Source organism: Apodemus sylvaticus, chromosome 16, assembly GCF_947179515.1.
Source record: "Apodemus sylvaticus chromosome 16, mApoSyl1.1, whole genome shotgun sequence".
NCBI lineage: Eukaryota > Metazoa > Chordata > Mammalia > Rodentia > Muridae > Apodemus > Apodemus sylvaticus.
In genome coordinates, this window is record NC_067487.1 from 36,218,199 (window position 1) to 36,237,105 (window position 18,907).

The window sequence follows — 18,907 nt, forward strand, 5'->3', positions numbered from 1 at the left end:
GCATTTTGTGGGTTGTTGTTGTTGTTGTTGTTGTTGTTATGTTTTTGACAACCTCATCACTTAGTACATAGTAGGTACTTTCATACCTCTAAACGGAAATGATTGCATAAATTCCAATGATCATAGTTTATTTCGTTTGGTTTCAGTTTGCTTTCCTTTGCAGGGATGGCCAGTCTGGGAAGATTACAGTGGATGACTACGGAGCCAGAACAGGCAAGTCACCCGGCATGATGCGGCAACTGAACATCAATGGGGCTCTGTATGTGGGTAAGTGACCTTGACCAAAGCTTAATCTGTCAGACCTTTTCCTCCTTTCCCTCATTAGACCTTTATTTGTTGTCCCAGGGCTGTCTACTCCACAGGGTCAATCAAATACCTGGAAATCAGGAAGCTGTCCAAATAGTCCATTCTTCCATGTTCTGAACTTCTGACTCATCACTGAGGTGGCAGGAAAGGACTCACTCACATTGCCTTTGTGCTCTGGAGTGATCCTTCAGGAAAAAAACCACACACACTTTATTATTATTATTATTATTTATAGAATAGGAACTTTCTAAATATAGCTACGTGAATTCTCTCTGAGGAAGGAGGATCCGTCTGTGTGTGTTCTCTCTCAGAATAGAATGAGTAGAATTTCTATAAATGGCTAATAATCTACTATGCAAACAAACAAACAAAAAGAAGGCACGAATTGGTACCTTTTGTGTTTTTTTAAGTGAGCTTAATTAAAAACAGCCAAGGCAGCAGCTATTGTTGATGTCATGTGACATTTAAAACTCCGTTGGAGAACTATTTGGTTTTAAGGTTGTCAGCTGAGCCAGAAATCACACCTGAGATCAGCCTCTGTAGCCTTCGGAGGTATATTCAACTGATCAAAATCAATCTAACATCTGTGATGTACGAGACACCCTGTCTTTGGCCAGGGGACACTCAAGCAGACCATAAAGAATCTCCAACAGGTGACACCTCTTCTCGGTTCATTCTCCCCACCACCACCACGCCCTTTGTTTCCTTGCAGGTGGAATGAAGGAAATCGCTCTGCACACGAACAGACAGTACATGCGAGGCCTTGTGGGCTGCATCTCCCACTTCACACTGTCCACGGATTACCACATTTCCCTCGTGGAGGATGCTGTGGATGGGAAGAACATCAACACTTGTGGGGCTAAGTAACACCAGCTGACCTTGCCCAAGGCCCTAGCCTCTATCCTGAAATCCTAGGGGCCCAGAGACCCTGCCTGATGCTGCACTCAGAGGTCTTGAAATCAGGTGTGTTTACTTTCATCGAGGACAAAGCACACCCCGGTGAGAGAGACTGAAGGCCCTGGGTGGCCTTCTCTGATAATGCTCTGTGGACCAAACCCAATGGACTACTGTGGATAAGAAGCTTTGGACTTTGTCATTCAACATGTAGAGTCTGTGAGGGATGAGATGTCACTGCAAGCTCTGGAAACGCTCTGCTGTAGCTCAATGGCTGGGTTGTGTTAAAGAGAGTGAGAGCCAGACTGGGTGAGAAAGAGTGAATGGGCAAGAGAGAGAGAAAGAGACAAGACAGAGATGGAGAGACACCCCTCTGACTAGTATTAAAATATTTCTGCTCTTCCTTGACTTATGACACTAGCAGAAAAGACTGTGTGACTCTGAACTTCATACTTCCGATCTTGGTCTATGGATTGTGTAGATTAACCCCTTCCATGCCTCGCTGGCTGACTCAGTGTGCTCTGACTAGTCCATGAAAATAAACGTTGGGGGTAAATTAAACTTAGAATAATAATTGGACTGTGGCCTCCTTCCCCCAAGCTTACCTCTAATGCAAATATTCTTTTTGACAATGCAGGTGGAAGAAAGTGGGCCCTCTGATTTTGTAGCTGTACTTTTTCTATGTGTCTATTTTTATAGCTGCAGCCTGTCTACACTCATAGTGTGCTTTTTGAAAGTTAGTGGCTGATCCTAATCATGGCACACATTCCTAATAGCTTTCTCACAAAGGAGATGCAATTGGGCCATTTGTGGTGTCAGTGGAGTGGTAGCAAGTGACTGGGGTGGGCCAGTGGGAGAAGGGACCATTCTCTTTCAGTATATGCTGATGGTTGGGGGGGGGGGAGGGGGATGACTATGACGCCACTGTCCAAAGTGAAAAGATGAAAAGGAATGTATTGCCGAGCTGGGCCATTACTATTGTTGTTTTAAGAAAGGGAAAGTGTCTGTAATAAACATGAATAAGGGAAAGAGGAAGAACTCATTCAGTCATTTGTGGAGATCGTGACAAGGCCACATCTGCAAAGGGACAACAAGGTTACTAGAGAGTCCAAGGTTGTGTGGGATCTAGGGCCGTGTCCTCAGCAGGGTCAGCAGATCTGGACCCGACAGAGAAGGCTGCTTTCCTCTTCTGGACCATCAGCTGTGCCTTGTGCTATGCCTACACATGACTGCAGACAGCTGGCTCCCTGGCTGGTCCCCATAAGAGGACTTACTAAGAGAAAGGTGAGATGAATGTTGCCCCTATAAGTGGAAGGCAATACGATCCAACTCCTGAAAGAGCCTATAATTAGTCTCAGGCACGGCTCTATTCTTGTTTGTGCAGCATCCATTCAGCAGAGACTTGAGCTTTGTGCAAAGCAGTTTTTAGGCATATTAAGACTTCTAAGAGATGGCTAAATAAGCCAAAGAGGTTTGCCCCACACTCCAACCTTCTGCCTCTTATGCTTAGGAGCCTTTTTGGCAAGGAATTACAGTAATAACAGTCCCAGTCATCCCCCTCTCCTGCCCCAAATCACCCGGCAGTCTAAAAAAGAGGCATGGGGTAGAGCGTGAGCCCCACTACCTCCCAGTCACCCTCACCCCAACACCTTCTGGAGGCTCCCAGGGCCAGTACTTCCTATGATAAAATAAGAGTTGTTTTTATAGCACATTTTGAACAGATCGCCTCTGGAAAAAAAAGATATAATCATTGTGATTTTAGCAAAATATCCAGCTGAACGGAGGCCAGAGAATTGTCCTCAGACGAGTTGTTGATTTACGCAAGCGTTATCCCAGGGAAATGCAGTGACCCAGGGATGAGGACCTGGGAGTGTGTGTTGATTCTGAAGCCCTGTCTGGGTGGGACGCTCACGGGGTTAAGGGGAGGTGGGGACAGTGACAAGGTCATAGAATACAGGCAGGAAGGGTTCCGTAGGTACAAAAGGAATGAGGTAGAAAGACCCAGAAGGGTAAAGAGTTTCAGGGTCTGAGTGAAGGATAAGAGATGGAGGATCACGACTCTCCCCTCCTCTCTGTGGACAGAACCCAGGCTCTGTGGGATGAGTTTATAGCAGATGCAATTATGAGGCTCAAGTCTTTAACCTCTAACTGAGAGATTAGACCTCACTCTGTGCTAATGGGCAGGAGATCTGGGAAGAGCTTAGCCTGGACTTGTGGGTAGGCTGCTTTTATCTCTAAGTGTAGCCATTATCTTGCCACAATAAGGCTGCCTAACTAACACCCACACCTCACCCCTGCCCCTGGTTCACAGCAGGAAGTGGCTCCTGTGCCTGAGTAGCCAGCCTGGAGGCTCTACCGGCTTTGATGATCCGTGACACGGTCGTCCTCCCAGTCTTTGCTGGAGTTTCTCTTACCAGAGTAACTGAGATGGGACGGTAACTTGGATCTGCTCTATGTGCCCCTCTTCGTGCTGGGCCCAACTGGCTAGTTCTGGTATGCCTGTGTCATGACAGTGGAGGAGAGTTGGAACACTAGACAGCAGTGCCGGGCTCCTGCACTAGTCCTAGCTTCAGAACTACGATACAGCATTTCCCCTGCATCCCGTTACCATCGCCAGAATTGAGAAACAAAGAAAAAGATTCAATAGCAAAGAGGGGACTCTTGATCGTGAGAGGACCTACTAAGGGACTTGTCATGGATACAAGAAGGGGTGAAAATAAATCAGGACCATTAGTGAGTCAGTAGGTCCACCCTATCAGATCACGTTAATGAAAGACGTGTCATAGAGGTGAGGTGGCCCCCGTGACTGGTGACTTCTCTTTTCTGCAGAAGCATTGGGACTGAGGAGAGCCCATCTACGTGAGGCTAGAAGAGACGGGCCAGGCTCAATGCGAGTAGCCCTGACCCTGTCTTCGTAGCTCTGTCTCACTTGACTGCCTACCCTTACCATTCATTGCCTGATATATGGTAGCGGTGCTTTTCTGAGGAGGCACAGGCCGGGGGCAGGGCCGTAGACTTGGTTTCATGTGGCTGCTGTGGTGAGAGGCAGGTTGAGAAGTCCAGCTGGGCTTCAGCCTGGGCAGAAGGTTCAGGGAGTGATCAGGGAACTGGGGTGCCATGTAATCTCATCTGAGGAGAAAGGGTTCCGTGCAGCATCATCAGTTCCTGAAAAGCCCCCTGCCCCCGTTATCTGAATCTGAGAAAACTCCCCAGAGCTTTCCACATGCTCTAAGCGGAGATGATGGGAACAGAGAGCTTTTTCTATTAAAGTGGACTTTGATAATCTTGTGTGTTTTCTCTAGACCCACGTAGATCTCCCTGAGACAAATCTACGGGGTCGCCCACCTTTGCCCCTGCACTCCGACAAGCTTGTCTGTTGCTCTGACCTGCTCCCTGCTCGGGTTTCTTGCTTCCCCTCCACTCTGGTCAGCCCCATTCCGGCCTCGAGCCGCTCCAACACAAACAGGCCCACTGGTTTCCACACACCAACCGCCCCAGGTCCACAGTAAGCGGCCTTTCCTTCCGATTCCCCCTCCTCTGCTTTCCGACACCTCTTCCCCTCCTCCCTTTCCCACCTCTCCAAGTGGGAGGAAGGATCTCGGACATATGCCCGGAGCTGGCGGGCGGAGCGCTTTCCACTTGGAGGAAAGGCTGCATTTTTCACCTTTAACCCAGAAAAATATGGTTCTCAGAAAGTTTGTTTTTAGCACTGAGAGTTCCCAGAGGGAGAACAAGTGAGGAGAAGGAGGAGCCTGCAGCCCCTCACAGAGGCCAGACCACCAGCCTTCGCCCCATTCGGCTGCTCATGGGGAGAAAATTGCCCAGGGGCAGCCTGTAGAGCCCTGGCTGCTGCTGCCTGAGGCAAGAGAATCACACTGCAAGTGAAAAGAGGCTGTGTGGACTCAGGGACCTGGACAAAACATTAGCTGCTTTCCCGTTCCTTCCTTCGCATCCCTGCCTCCGGTTTCTGCCCAGCCCCGGAATATATAGTAGCTGCTCATGTGCTAGAAGTCTGTGAAGGCCTGGCCACGCATGCCAGGGCACTGGAGGAATGAAACAAGGTTCCACGGTTCTGTGAAACTTTCACCCTGAGGGGGCCCAGAGGAAGGACACACCAGGCAAGAATCAAAACCTCAATGCCCGGGCTGGAGAGATGACTCAGCAGTTAAGAGCACCGACTGCTCTTCTGAAGGTCCTGAGTTCAAATCCCAGGAACCACATGGTGGCTCACAGTCATCCGAAACAGTGTACTTACATATACTAAATAAATAAATAAATAGATAAATAAATAAACAAACAATAAATACATAAATAAATCTCTTTAAGAAAAAAAGCCCACCGCAATACAAAGTGAGGATGAGTGTGGCTGTAACCCAATCCCACAGTGGGGTCTCAACCCAGAGGTTCTGTCTTTCAAGTGCATTGTAATTGAGCATGCACATAAAACAGATTAAAACAGGAAGGGCCTGGCAGGAGCTGCTGCCCCGCCCCCACTCATTGCAAGGTCTTATCCCAAGATGGTAGGCATTGGTGTCAGTACCAGGCTGTCACCTGGAAGTTCTAGATTACAGGTGATTCCATGGAGGCCAGCATATGGCTACCCCAGTTTGACAGTGTAGACCAGCTTCTGGCCTAAGCCTTCAGTGTTATCAGCTTCAAATTCACATCCAAAGAACGCTCATGCCTTTGATCATAACAGTCGTGCCCCTGGCCAAAATGAGTAAGCTTGTTTGGTTTGAGAAGATGGAAGCTGTGCAAAAAGACAGGTGATGTCCTGGCCAGTTTTATGTCAGCTTGTCATGAGCTAGAGTCATTTAAGAAAACAGAACCTGGGGCTGGAGACATGGCTCAGTGGTTAAGAAACTCTTCCAGACTTCCAGAGGTCCTGAGTTCAGTTCCCAGCAACCACATGGTGGCTCACAAACATCTGTATTAAGATCTGCTGCCCTCTTCTGGTGTGTCTGAAGACAGCTACAATGTACTCACATAAATAAATAAATCTTTAAAAAAGAATGGTCCGTGGGGGATATATATATATATATACACATATGTATATGTTTGTGTATGTGTATGTATGTGTACGTGTATGTATGTGTATATATATATTTCTTGCCTAATGATTTGATATAGGATGGCACGTCTTGACTCTAGATAGTGTCTGGAGTGGTAGTTCTGAGTGCTGTAAGAAAGCAGGCTGGTTAAGCCATGGGGATTCTGGCTTGAGTTCCTGCCCTGACTTCCCTGATTGACTACAAACTCTAAGATGGAATAAACCCTTTCTTCCCTGATTTGCTTTTGTTCACTGTACTGCCTGGTTTTGTGTCAACTTGACACAGGCTGGAGTTATTACAGAGAAAGGAGCTTCAGGTGAGGAAATGCCTCCCTGAGATCCAGCTATAAGGTATTTTCTAAATTAGTGATCAAAGGTGGGAGGGCCCCTTGTGGGTGGTGCCATGTCTGGGCTGGTATTCCTGGGTTCTATAAGAGAGCAAGCTGAGCAAGCCAGGGGAAGCAAGTCAGTAAGTAACATCCCTCCATGGCCTCTGCATCAGCTCCTGCTTCCTGACCTGCGTGAGTTCCAGTCCTGACTTCCTTTGGTGATGAACAGCAGTGTGGAAGTGTAAGGTGAATAAACCCTTTCCTCCCCAACTTGCTTCTGGGCCATGATGTTTGTGCAGGAATAGAAACCCTGACTAAGACAGTCATGGTGCTTGATCACAACAATAGAAAAGTAGCAATGATAGGGGACTTGTCTGAGGTCTCAGAGAGGGCATAACCCTGACACAGCCTTGGGAACAGGATCATAGGGTTACACAGGGGTGTGCTAGTGCTTCCTGGCATTCACCGTGGGGAGGTCTGAGCAAAGGTCTCAAGAGCCTCCTTGTCAGTCTGTTGTTACAGCTCTGCTGAGAGTGAATTCTTCCAGAGTTTTTTTCATTGCAGGTGTAGACAAAAAACTGCTGTGTTTGGGTGGGATTGAGGCCCCTCTACAGACAGGTCTGGAGTCAATTCTTTTCCCTCTTCTCCTTTGCCTCAAGTCCAGAAATAGCCTCCAAAACACAGGGGAGTCGTTTAAACTATTTCTGGCTAAACGCTGATCCCTGGGCCCCTGCCTTGTTTTGGCTAAACCGTGTGCTCCGAGAGCAAGGCAGACAGCGGGCAACACCTCTCCGCCTCACCAACTTTTGCTGTTTTCCCTTGCTGAAACATCTTTGTCCTAGAAAGTGTGTGGCCCCTAGGAACTCTTGTCCTTTCCTGGAAAGACAGAGAGGAACATCATGTCTTAGTGTTTGGAGGAAGTCTCTATTCATCAATCTTGTTCTGCTTTGTGTTAAGATTCTAAGGGTGTCTGGAGGCACAGAAGGTTCCCAACACATAGTGTGGTCTCACCCTGTTGTTCCAGCTGCCCATCTCTAAGTGGGGGGCCCAGCCTGGGGCTGCAGCCTCCTTGGACAGTCTGATATTAAAGGGCTGCAGTGCTGACTTGGCTATGCGCAAGAGGACTTGGATAGAAATATCTCTGAGAAGGAGGGCCAGGGAGGCTCAAGGAATTTGCCGTTTATACTCATTTAATAACAAAAGTTAGGGGCACCAAGCCAGGGGATTAGTTGAGGAAAGCCCTGCGAGGAAGTTGGCTGACAGAGAGCAGAGTCAGAGAAAATGAAGTATCAGATAGAACAGTGGGAGGAGAGGCTGAGGGGTCACAGGGCCCCCACACAATGAACTGAGTGCCTGTGGCGGATATCCCATATTCTCTCTGAATTTGGTGGGGGTGGGGGAGGTGTCAGAGAAAACTATGGGAAAGGGGTGTAAAATGGGGTATTGCTTAATAGACAATGTGCCCACTGGTTGTCCAGGGCATATTCACACGACCTCAGACATGAAAGAAGTCTCTGTGATGGTTGGCTCCAGCCTGCTGAGCAGGCTGGTGGGATAAACACCACTTGCCAAGGATGGAGGACTCACCTGGTCATCCCTCTGTCTAGCCTGCAAACCAAAGCCCCTGGGAGGCCTCAGGTCAGTGGTCTGCTAGTGCCTCTCAGTTAGCCTTGCTGCAGACCTCCCCCCACAGAATCTCATCGAACTATATTCATTTCAGAAACATTTCCTGGGAGCTTTCTCCCAAGAAGCTGGTGAGAATGTAAAACAGAACTCAAGGAGTCTGGGTTGCAGTTTTTTGAGAGCTTATTCCCTCTAAGCTCACTGGTCCGTCCATCCTTTCAAGGCCAGGAGAGGCCATCCACAGACGAGTCTTATCCTTTCTGGAGTATCTCCCTCATTCAGCTAGGCTCTCGGTGTACCAATGTTTTGTTAACTTTAAGACCACTTATTAGTAACCTAACCACAGGGATAATGTTTTATTTATTCAGTTTGGGGCAAGAACCTTTCAAGCCACGGGGCAAAAAAATCCCGGGAGTTTCTTAAAATCCTGTCTGCTGATAACCATTTACTTTTTCATACTAAGAATATCTTTCTTATTTGCCCAACTTCCCTAAACAATGAGTCAAAGGCTCATAGGATAGGGAAATTTTATAGTCAGAGAAAAAAATCTATTTTAGACCTCCTATTTATAGTTCCTGAAAATCCATTTTCTTTGAGTATAAGGATGTAGTGCCAACGACCGCATGCTCAGGGTGGCGCACAGCGGCTTGGGTTAGTACCCTGGGGGCTAAGGACACTGAGTCAGAAAGCTGCCCTTTGCAGTTGTCAGTCAGCATTAACCCTAGAAAGCCCTGGCTCAGGTCTGTCGGCTGTATCTTAGAGGAAGTGACAGGTAAGCATGACTCGGAATTAGGTTCAAATCTTTCTTAGTCAGATAGTTGTAAAATACCACATTTTATCGCAAAGTGGTTTTGAGAGTTCTTACTTACGTTAGTGGCTCTTAGTATGAAAATCAAGTATCGTGTCTTAAGTCTGACACAACTCAAGCCAAGTATTTTTGACATTCAAAACCATCTACCAGTTGTTGTTTTTTTTTTTTAAAGATGGGCAATAGAAAAAAATTCATCATATGTAATTAGACAATCCATCTATCATCTATCTGATGGTGTTTTATGCATCCAGCCTTAGAAACACTGTTGATAAGATTTTCGAGATGTATTCAAGAAACGAATCAAGCTCTCAAATAGTCTCAAAAGGCAAAAAAGTAACACGTTAAAGAGAGCCAATATTGTCCAAGATTACATAAGTTTCTTTTATCCATTTCTAATTTTCCTTTAGTATTGATTTGTCTAATCAAGATTTGCTTATTAATAAAAGCGCTACCACAAGGCACTTTTAGTCCAAGGACAGAGGTATAACAAGAGCTCTTCATCAGCTCTGAGGGGGATCACCCATCACAAGATACCTAGGGCTGTGCTTGGTCCATTCTCTGTCCTCAAAGAAGTTCAAAGATTTCCCGAGCCTCAGAGATGTGATGGATTCTACACCAAGTGGGAACAGTCGCAATGGCCAGCTCTCCCCCGGCTGCCATGGGGATGTGAGGACTGGGTGAAGTAAGCTTAGAAGTGGAGACCTAAAACCACTGGCAGGACCTCGGGTGTCCTACTGAGGATGTTCTACTGAGGCCTCGGGTGGACGAAGTTACCTGAGTAAAGTGTGGCTCTGGCTGCACTCTAGGGAAACAGACTTCGGGGTCTCTTTCTAAAGCATTTTCCGTGTGCTGTCACCTTCTGATAAGTTGAGTGCTGCAGAGGAATGTGTGTCTAAACTATTATGCAAGCAGTTATACCTTTGTATTGCTGGCCAGAAAGAGGATCATATTGAGAGCAAGCATCTATCCTGCAGGGAATGTTACATGCTTGGGCTATAATAAGCCTTAGCATTCTTGTGATATACAACCAGGGACCAGGCTTTAGCATGAGGTATGGTCTAGGTGACCCTAACCCCTAACCCTTAACTCTAACCCTGAACCTAACCCTAAATCAATGGTGAGCTCAAGGATCCTAGATGGGACTGTGCAGCCTCACATATGACAATGTCCCCCCAGAGTCATCTTGAAAATGGAGGAACCAGTCCTAGCCAACAGTGTCTGTGGTTCTGGGGTAATGAGATTCTTGGTTTGCTTCTGACAGGGCATGCAAGCTGTTTTGCATTGTGACTGTGCAAGAAAGGTGGGGGAGGGGAGGCCATCTACTCTAAAGCACTGCTTCCTCTGCCCATGTGCATTGCTTTTGCACCGGCACTCTGAAGGGGAGGGGAAGGAGTGAGGAAGAAAGAGTCATTATGTTTTCCTCCCAGGCTGCCTGGAGTGCTGACACAGCTCTGCCATGGTGACAGGCCAGCTGGGGCCATAAGGGGGCAGATGATTTAAATCTGAGCTGGAACTTAAAATTATTTCTCCCCTTTCAAGCATTTAGCTACCAGAAAGATGAATGCACTGGGGTTTCCTCCCTTTTAACATTATTTCTCTTTGACAGCTTATCAAAGTAATTTTCTAATTCTTTTCTTATCCCCACAACTTGAAATTGATCTTCTAAGTAAAAATCATCTCCAATTTAATCTTGAAGCAGTTCAAGTCATCTCTCATTATCAATTTCCCTGGGTTATAAAGGCTGAATGTCTTGAAATCGGTTTTCCTGCTGGCCATTCACGGGGAAGGGGGCTGGATCAAATGTATGGGTCATTTCAAATAAATTCTATAGTTCTTTTGTAAAGTACAGAGGATTGCTATCATTGTGCTGTCATGTTGGAGATCACACATTACCAAGTATTCATCCATCTCTAGGTTTTTTCTTCTTAATGAGTACATCTTTACAGTTTTGCAGTTCTTGAAGGTACCAGTGGCATACAATTTGGCTTCAGAACTCAACCTTCTGGGAACAAGTTCTGCATTGAGAATTCCCCAAAGTACAGACCATATGTGTGAGCTTTTCTAGCACTTAAATATTAACATGTGTTTCGCAACTAATTTACAACTGGCTTGTACTTTTACAGGCTAAAGTCGGCCCATTCAAGCTCTGGTTGTTATTCGTGGTAAGTCTGAGCTACAAAAGACAAAGAACATTTCTCTAATGCCACTGCATACTTTTAAATGGCTGTAGTTTTGTTAAGTCAATTACTATATTTCAAAATTCAGTTGAAATTTTAATGCATTCCCAGAAACTCCTGAAATATTCAGCTCTCTTGGGAGATAATAAATTAAAACCCTTGCTTTACAGACCAGCATTTTTCTTTTTTCTTTCTTTCTTTCTTTCTTTCTTTCTTTCTTTCTTTCTTTCTTTCTTTCTTTTTTTTTTTTTGACAGTATGTAGGCCTGGGTGGCCTGGAACTATATAGACTAGGCTGTCCTCCAACTCATAGAGATCCCTCTGCCTCTGCCCCTGCTTCCTTAGTGCTGGCTGGGACTAAAGGTGTGCACAACCACATATGGCAATGATCTTGTTACTTGCTAATGCTGGGTTCTCACTTTGTAAAAAATTAATTTAATTTTTAAATTTAAATATAAGAATCATTGTTTTTTCTTTATAAATATAAGATGAATTTAACAGAGCAAATGGAAGGTGCTATATCAACAGCTTAACAACATCTCCAAATATTAAAACCACCACTAAAGCTTCTTGAGTCACTGATTATTATGGGATAAGAGTAAAAGCTAACAAAGAACAAAGTGAAGGCCACTTTTCCTAAATGTTTGAGACATAAGGGAAAACACCCCAAACCAATAAATGTCCAAATTTACTAGGGTAAGATGTAAGAAAATATATTTATTTTTTCCCATGACAACACTATGATAAAATTGTTAAATACATGCATGTTTTAAAAACAGACATAGGTAACATCTTTATATAATTAACAGCCAAGCGATACTAGTTTTATATTTGCAGTGTCTTAGTAATAGGTTATTTACATAATCTATGTTCTTGTGATAATCATGTTTCCCAAAAGATATGGAAGTTAAATTCTGAAATTATACTCTAAAGGGTTCAAATTTCCTATTTTAATAGCGACATAACATTTCACAAGGCTGGAAATGCCTCTGCTGTCAATCTCTGTATTGTTTTACTCCATACTCAACTCAGAATCTTTTGAGTTAGAGTGAATCACAGAGACACACTCACACACACACATCAATCTCATTTACTTTCTGTGTGTGAGCATTGAAAAGATTCTTTATAGGACTGAACATGAGTTTAGGTATTGCACATCATAACTAATCCTTTGATTTAACACCACCAGGTCTATAATGGTAATTTTTCAAGAAACAAACAAAAAAAAAGGGACAAGTTATACAAACTACAATTTCTATCTTCTTTCAGCTACATGGACACACACCTGACCAAACAAAAGTTAGTAAACAGGAGCTAGCATTTATAGAGACCTAAACATATTTAACATAACACCATCTTTAAAACAACATTCATTCTACAAACCTTACAAAAGACAAAGACTTAGATCTGTTCACAGTATGTGTGTCTTGTAAACAGTAATGCACTGTAATGCAAATTTGAAAGGAAAAAAAATGGCAATTTCTTAGTGTTACAGGGAAGACTGATGGTCTGCCTGCTAATGAAAGATCTGGTAAAATAATTTCTGAAAATTTTTCCTAGGAACACTGAGAACTTTCAGATGGCTTTACCTTTGAACATGCCTGTAAGTTGGTAACATTTTGGACTCAGTGCATCTCTTTATCCAGAGCAACCTTTTCAAAGCAACTCTAAATAAAATGTCTTTTAGCAGCTGTGTCCCGGGGTATCCCCTAACATCTATCTACCCACCACAAGGAGCTGAACGGGGTTGATTCTTCAACGCTTCCCCACGCTACTCATACTTTATTAAAGAATACATCAGAAAGAAAAGTAAATGGAAGGAACTGGGAAAAGACAGTGAAAGTGTTTGGATCAAACAGGGAGAGTACGATCTGAAAAGTATCCTTCAAACAGGGAGGGTGTCATCTGAAAACTTTCCTTCAGTGTCTTGTTCTCTGACCATCTGCCAAAGGGCTAAGCTTAAAGGACTTAAGGAAGACAGGGTTACTACCTAAAAATATTTTGATCTCTAAGGATATGCTACTGGATCTTGAAGCTAGTTCGAAAGTTGAAACAGCCCATTTAAGATGGAATAATTTAAACTAAAAGGAAACAGAATAAATTTAAGTAGGCTGTCAATGTCTATAACAGCTGGATTTCTTTTCGTGTTGATTGTATAATACAAAGGCGATCTTGAAGACCCATATGAATCAATAACATTAATGTTCTTGTCTTTTATCCTCAGCATGTTTTTTCATTTTTAAAATGTTTGGTTCCAGTGACCAAAAATTGTATACTTGTTTAATGTGCAATTAGATATGGTTTATTTGTAATAAAAGTATGCCACAGCTTGAATATAACTTAAGCAAATTCTATTTACACTTTGGACAAAAGTTGTCACTCATAATACAGGAGAACAAGCACTACTCTGATTAAGGACAACCTGATCCAGTCACAATCTCATAATTAGAAGCATGTGGATATTCTAGACCAAATGACAACCCCAGAAACTCTAATAAGAGGAAAAAGAAAACAAAGTTTGGTACTGCTCAGCTAAATGTTGCTCCCAATCCTTTCTGCTACATTTAGAAATACCATCTGTATTATAATCAGCATGAATATGGTCATGCAATTATTAAGATAAAGGGACTAATTGAAAGGGAGTGAAAACCTAACAACCCTAGTAACCTAACAGGCTTAAACAGTATGAATAGCACTGGACAGAATCCATGATTCAAGCTAAATGAATCTGAAGGATAGGGCTATGTCTAAAAGACTAATGTCCTGTAAGCTTGGCCACAAGTTCTTTGCTTGCCCCTCCCCCTTCTGTAAATTTTTTTGTTCTGGACACAGAGGTAAGACAGGTATGACAGCATGAAACTTTTTCAGCAGAAAATAATCAATTCAATTCATGGAAATGTCTTGAAATATCTTACCAAGACAATGAGTTCTTCTATTGATCAACTAAGCTCACGCACGATGCTTGACATAACATATACCATATTGGTACAGACGCATCTCCAAGCTGGGTACTCATTAGATAAAAGCAAACTCTGCAGTTAAAAGTGTGCTGACAGTGTTTATCTCGTGAAAGGTCTGATGAGTCTTCAGTTTCCCCTCACACTGTGGGGCTGTTTCCACAGTGCATGCAAACCTTTCAGTTACTTCTTTTCCATGCGAGTCACATCTTAACCTCTACCATTCTTCCATCCAGTTCCAACAAGTCTGTCACACTCTAGAAAGGGACTCCATCAATACAGACACTGAACTCTCACTGTACGCCTGGCGTTAGCAGCTAATGGCCCTTCCCCCACACTTCACTTGAGATGCCAAGTATTGCACTTTCAGGATCCTTTAAAAGGCCATTTCACTTATTTCAATGCAGTTTCAAACAGGAAACAGCAGAAATCACCTCAGTGCAAACACAACATGATTTATCAGAGTAAGTGCCCAAGCAGTAACAGACTTTGAGATAATACTTTCTGCATATTGACATATTAAGGGGTACTTTAATTGCAAAAATACCATGATATTTATTGACCTCAAATTTCTATCAGGAGGAAACGTTCTCTAGCCTTTCACTAAATTAGGTTTACTGAGCACAGAAAGGGCTGTGATATCTGATAAATACAGACAGGATTACTACAGCAGGAGAGATTTCTAAGGAGAGTGCAGTTTGCAAGAACTTCTAAAACTGTGGCTTCCCACCGTCATGTCTGAGTGCGATAGACACTACTGGGTGTTCGGAATGTGATCCTTCCAGTTCCCTGAACCATGAAAGCAAGGCCACTGTGAAAACCAAGGCTGACAGTTCCTCTCTTGAGCTTCCCAATGAATGGTGGCTTCTGTTGCCAGCTGTAGGAACAAAAGCACCTTTATCACACAGCTCAGAAACACAACCCAACTTTCCAGATATGCAGCGCTGCCGGCTCAAGTCCGGGACACTACAGGTTCAACCAATGGGGAAGATTCGGAAGACACATGTGCATTAATCGATGGAGCACAAAACTCAAAAAGCCCAGCTAAGTATTTAAGAATGTTCTTTTTAATTAGATGCTATTTAAAATGGCCACTCATAAGTATTATGATACTTTCAATCTCCTTTCTCGAAAGGGAAGTCTGAATGAAACTGGCTTACAAAAGGGTGGTAACGGCTGTAGTTGTCTGGCCAATGACTGGGCTCCTCTTAGGAAGGAATAATTTCTCTCCTTTTTCTAAGAGCTGGGAACACATGTAGCCTCCCTTCTCACAGCTACCCTGACTTCAGAGCATATCCACGCCGAGGCCACCTTGCACGGAAGGACACAAACGACCCTTGCACTGATAACTGCAGCACACACTTATCAAAGTTCCAAAGAATGAGACGGATAGTGAGGGCACAGCAATGGTGTTCTTCGCCCCGTCCTCTTCCTGTGTAGGCTACTCCTATATGCACAACTGCAGAGGTAGTAACACTGCCCAGGGATGCAGCTATATTCACGTCAGTGGGAAAAGACAAAAGAAGCTGCCTTGGCCTTAGTCACATTCTCCTACGATAATCCAGGGCAAGCCTGCTTCTCCATAGCTCAGTGGTCCTTGAGAACGGATTTCAGAGGCAGGGCGGGATGAGCAGCATTCTAAACTTCCAACACTCTAGACGCCCACGTCATAAGGGCTTCCTTTGGACATTGTGAGTCCATTTCTTCTGACCTTTCCTTGTGCTCCCAGCTTAATGTACTTCAGAATGATAGGCTCTAACTTTCGCAGACGCTCATCCCAATTGGATGGGGATATGAAACATAAGCAGCTGGGCGGTGGTGGCGCACGCCTTTAATCCCAGCACTTAGGAGGCAGAGGCAGGCAGATTTCTGAGTTCGAGGCCAGCCTGGTCTACAGAGTGAGTTCCAGGACAGCTAGGGCTACACGGAGAAACCCTGTCTCAAAAAACCAAAAAAAAAAAAAAAAAAAAAAAAAAAAAAAAAAAAGAAAGAAAGAAAGAAAAGAAACTGATAAGCTTCACTGGGAAACAAGACAGAGGGCAAGCAGAACATAGCAGTAACAAGATGTAACAGGGAGTGTGGTTGGGGGAGGGGAAGGGGGAGAGGGAAGGGTGAAGAGGCAGCCAGGGCTCAGAGTGGCTGGGTGAAGGGTAGAGCCAAAGAGGGCACAAGGAAGACAAAAACTCTTTGGTGATGGCTCTGGTTTGGAGTATTTTTCAGTACTGAAAATTTCTAAGAGCTACTACTATCTATCTTTTATATGGTATATAATTGCAAGACTAATTGAATTTCATTCCACATAATATCCTATCACGAAGCTCCAAAATGTAGTTGAATCCTAGGGTTAAAAACAGGATCATGATTTTGTCCCTTGTTATCCTGTATTTTTTCCCTCACGTAATTCTTTAGAAGACAAAACAAGAGGCCAGGCATGGTGGCCCACACACCTGTACTCGGGAGACCGGTGGATCTCTGAGTCTGAGGCCAGCCTCATCTATATAGTGAGTTCCAGGACAGCCAGGGCTGCATAAGGAGACCCTGTCTCAAAAAATAAAAAAAATAAAATTAAATTTAAAAAAAGATGAAATTTGAGCTGAAAGAACAATTCAATATCTGGAAAATTTGGGGGACTTTAGGTGACACAAAAGTCTACTCCTCAGCTGTTTTAAACTGTCATGTATTTTGGCAACCCAAAGGCAGAGCAAATACACGACACCCCTAAAAATGTGATTTTTCTAAGAATCACATTCACTGTACACGCTGCTGAGGAGAAGCCAGGGTGCATTGAGGGTGCTGTGTTCAGGACCTGCCTCTTCTTTGCTGACAGAACACAGGTCACTACCTACCGATTCCATAAGTTTTATGACCTCCGTTACAAAATCACTAACCGCTCCAGGTGGAAGTTACCTCCCTTTATGTTTAAGTTTACGGATTTGAAGGCAGGGTCTGAGACTCTGGACCCCCAACTTCCTGAGGGAGGAGGAGCCATGTCTTACCAAGCAGCAGAGAAAGCTACTCAGAAGCCTCAGAGATCATCCCAGCTGTCTATCCTCTTAGGGGGACCTGGGCCTAGTCCCAGTGATGCAGTCCGCACACACCACTGGCTATTTCTTAGTAGTCATCTTACTCAGTAACTCATTACAACTATATACCTGTAAATAATAATGAATTTGCTCTTATGAAGCAGACCCTATAATACAACACAAAACAAATAGGGAAAATTTGGGTATAGACCTAGAGATTTCCAACATTTCGAGCAATCGACTGCACTAATGGAAGCTATCGTGCGAGCTACGTTGATAGGAGAATGGTTTTCACACCTCGTGAAAGCAGGCCGGTGTGATGCTGACTCAGGCTCGTCAGCGTCAGCGTTGCACTTGCCTTTCCAAGTTTGTACCCCTGAGACAACTGTTTGATAACCATTATACAGTAGGCACAGAAATCGGCACGCTTTATCAAACAGAACACCAGATAGCTGCTGCTACATTAAAAACTAGATTCGCTGTTGTAAATGCCGTGGAGAGAGAGAGAGAGAGATCATCAAGGTTTTAAAAATCTGTGCTTGGTTTTCCTCTAGACCGCAGTAAATGTCAGGCAAATTAACATTGTTTTGACTTGGACCGTTTTTCTCCCTTGCCTGTAAATCCACTTGCAATTCCATACCATACAGAGATGAGAAAACCATAAACAACAGAAAACAGTTGTGAGATTTGTTTAGCATGTATGCACTAGACAGTTTTAGTTAGTCTTGAGATCCTTCGGGAGGATTCTTTGGCTCAATCAAAAACAGCTTCAAATCTTGAGTTCCTGTGGCTGAGGGCTGAGTCACTGCACTCTGGCTTTTAGGATACATTAAAAGCACATTAACACCTCCAGTGTCACTTGCCCAGAGTGAAGGTCCCTCCAGAAATGCCCCAGCTGCTGCCGTAACAGCGGCAGTGGGGGCTTACTGAGATGGCAGACTGAAGTGACAAAGGGTGACCCGGTTAGTCATTTGGTTTGTTCTGAAAGAAGTTTGTAAAGGACCAGCCTCCTCCATTAGACTTAGGAGAGTCTTCATCTTTAGGAGGAATCAAAAACTGCCTGGAATTGATGGAGCACGGACTTCCAAAGGTGACGACTTCATTGTTGCTGTCTGTGGACCTTGGGGAATCTGGGGAGACCAAATTCCAGGTATTTACATTGGCCTGAGGTCTGTAACCTCCGGTCTTATCCGCTTCATCTTCCGCCGTTGCGTCTTCCACAGCCGAGGTAATGGGCAGGCGCATCTGTGGCTTATAGCCCGCCACCACCACGGGGTCGATGTCCTGCTCTTCCTCCGGTTTGGCTTGCGGCTGATACATGGATTGCACATCAATGTACACGACCTGAGAAACCCCTCCCGCCTCATCCGTGGCAGGGTTCGTTATTTCCTCCTCGATGATGGGTGGGCAGTAAGACACAACCACGTGGTTCTCGGGGTCTGCCTCGGCGGCACTTTCCCCAGGACGCTCGGCAACTGGGGAAACTATCTCAGTATCTTCTATTTTAGGGACGATTGATCGAGACTCCAGGACTTCGACGTTATTCGGGGTGCAGGGATTCATTTCCAATGTCTTAGCATTGCTTCCCTGGAAATAAATTTGGAACAGTGGTTAAGACAGCGCTGCATGCTCCCATGGGGCCCCTCTTACAGAAAGACTCATATTTTTTTTTCACGTCTGTTTATAAACATTGGCCTCCGCAGCTCTGGAGTTCACATCCAGAACGAAGCTACTTTTT

The 18,907-nt window shown here is 44.4% G+C and overlaps 2 protein-coding genes across 5 annotated transcripts in view; one reads left to right on the plus strand and one right to left on the minus strand.

Annotated features, from left to right (window-relative positions):
* Egflam (EGF like, fibronectin type III and laminin G domains) overlaps nucleotides 1-1,774 on the plus strand; it is a 184,121-nt gene extending 182,347 nt beyond the window's left edge. For both annotated transcript variants that reach the window (XM_052159847.1, XM_052159848.1), the window contains 2 exons: nucleotides 164-267; nucleotides 1,019-1,774. In XM_052159847.1, the coding sequence (XP_052015807.1) occupies nucleotides 164-267; nucleotides 1,019-1,173 (259 nt within the window). In that variant the 3' untranslated portion in view covers nucleotides 1,174-1,774. The remainder of the gene's footprint in view (nucleotides 1-163; nucleotides 268-1,018) is intronic.
* Nucleotides 1,775-11,886: 10,112 nt separating this feature from the next.
* Nucleotides 11,887-18,907, minus strand: part of Lifr (LIF receptor subunit alpha) — a 70,854-nt gene continuing 63,833 nt past the window's right edge. For all 3 annotated transcript variants that reach the window (XM_052160140.1, XM_052160138.1, XM_052160139.1), the window contains one exon: nucleotides 11,887-18,756. In XM_052160140.1, the coding sequence (XP_052016100.1) occupies nucleotides 18,133-18,756 (624 nt within the window). In that variant the 3' untranslated portion in view covers nucleotides 11,887-18,132. The remainder of the gene's footprint in view (nucleotides 18,757-18,907) is intronic.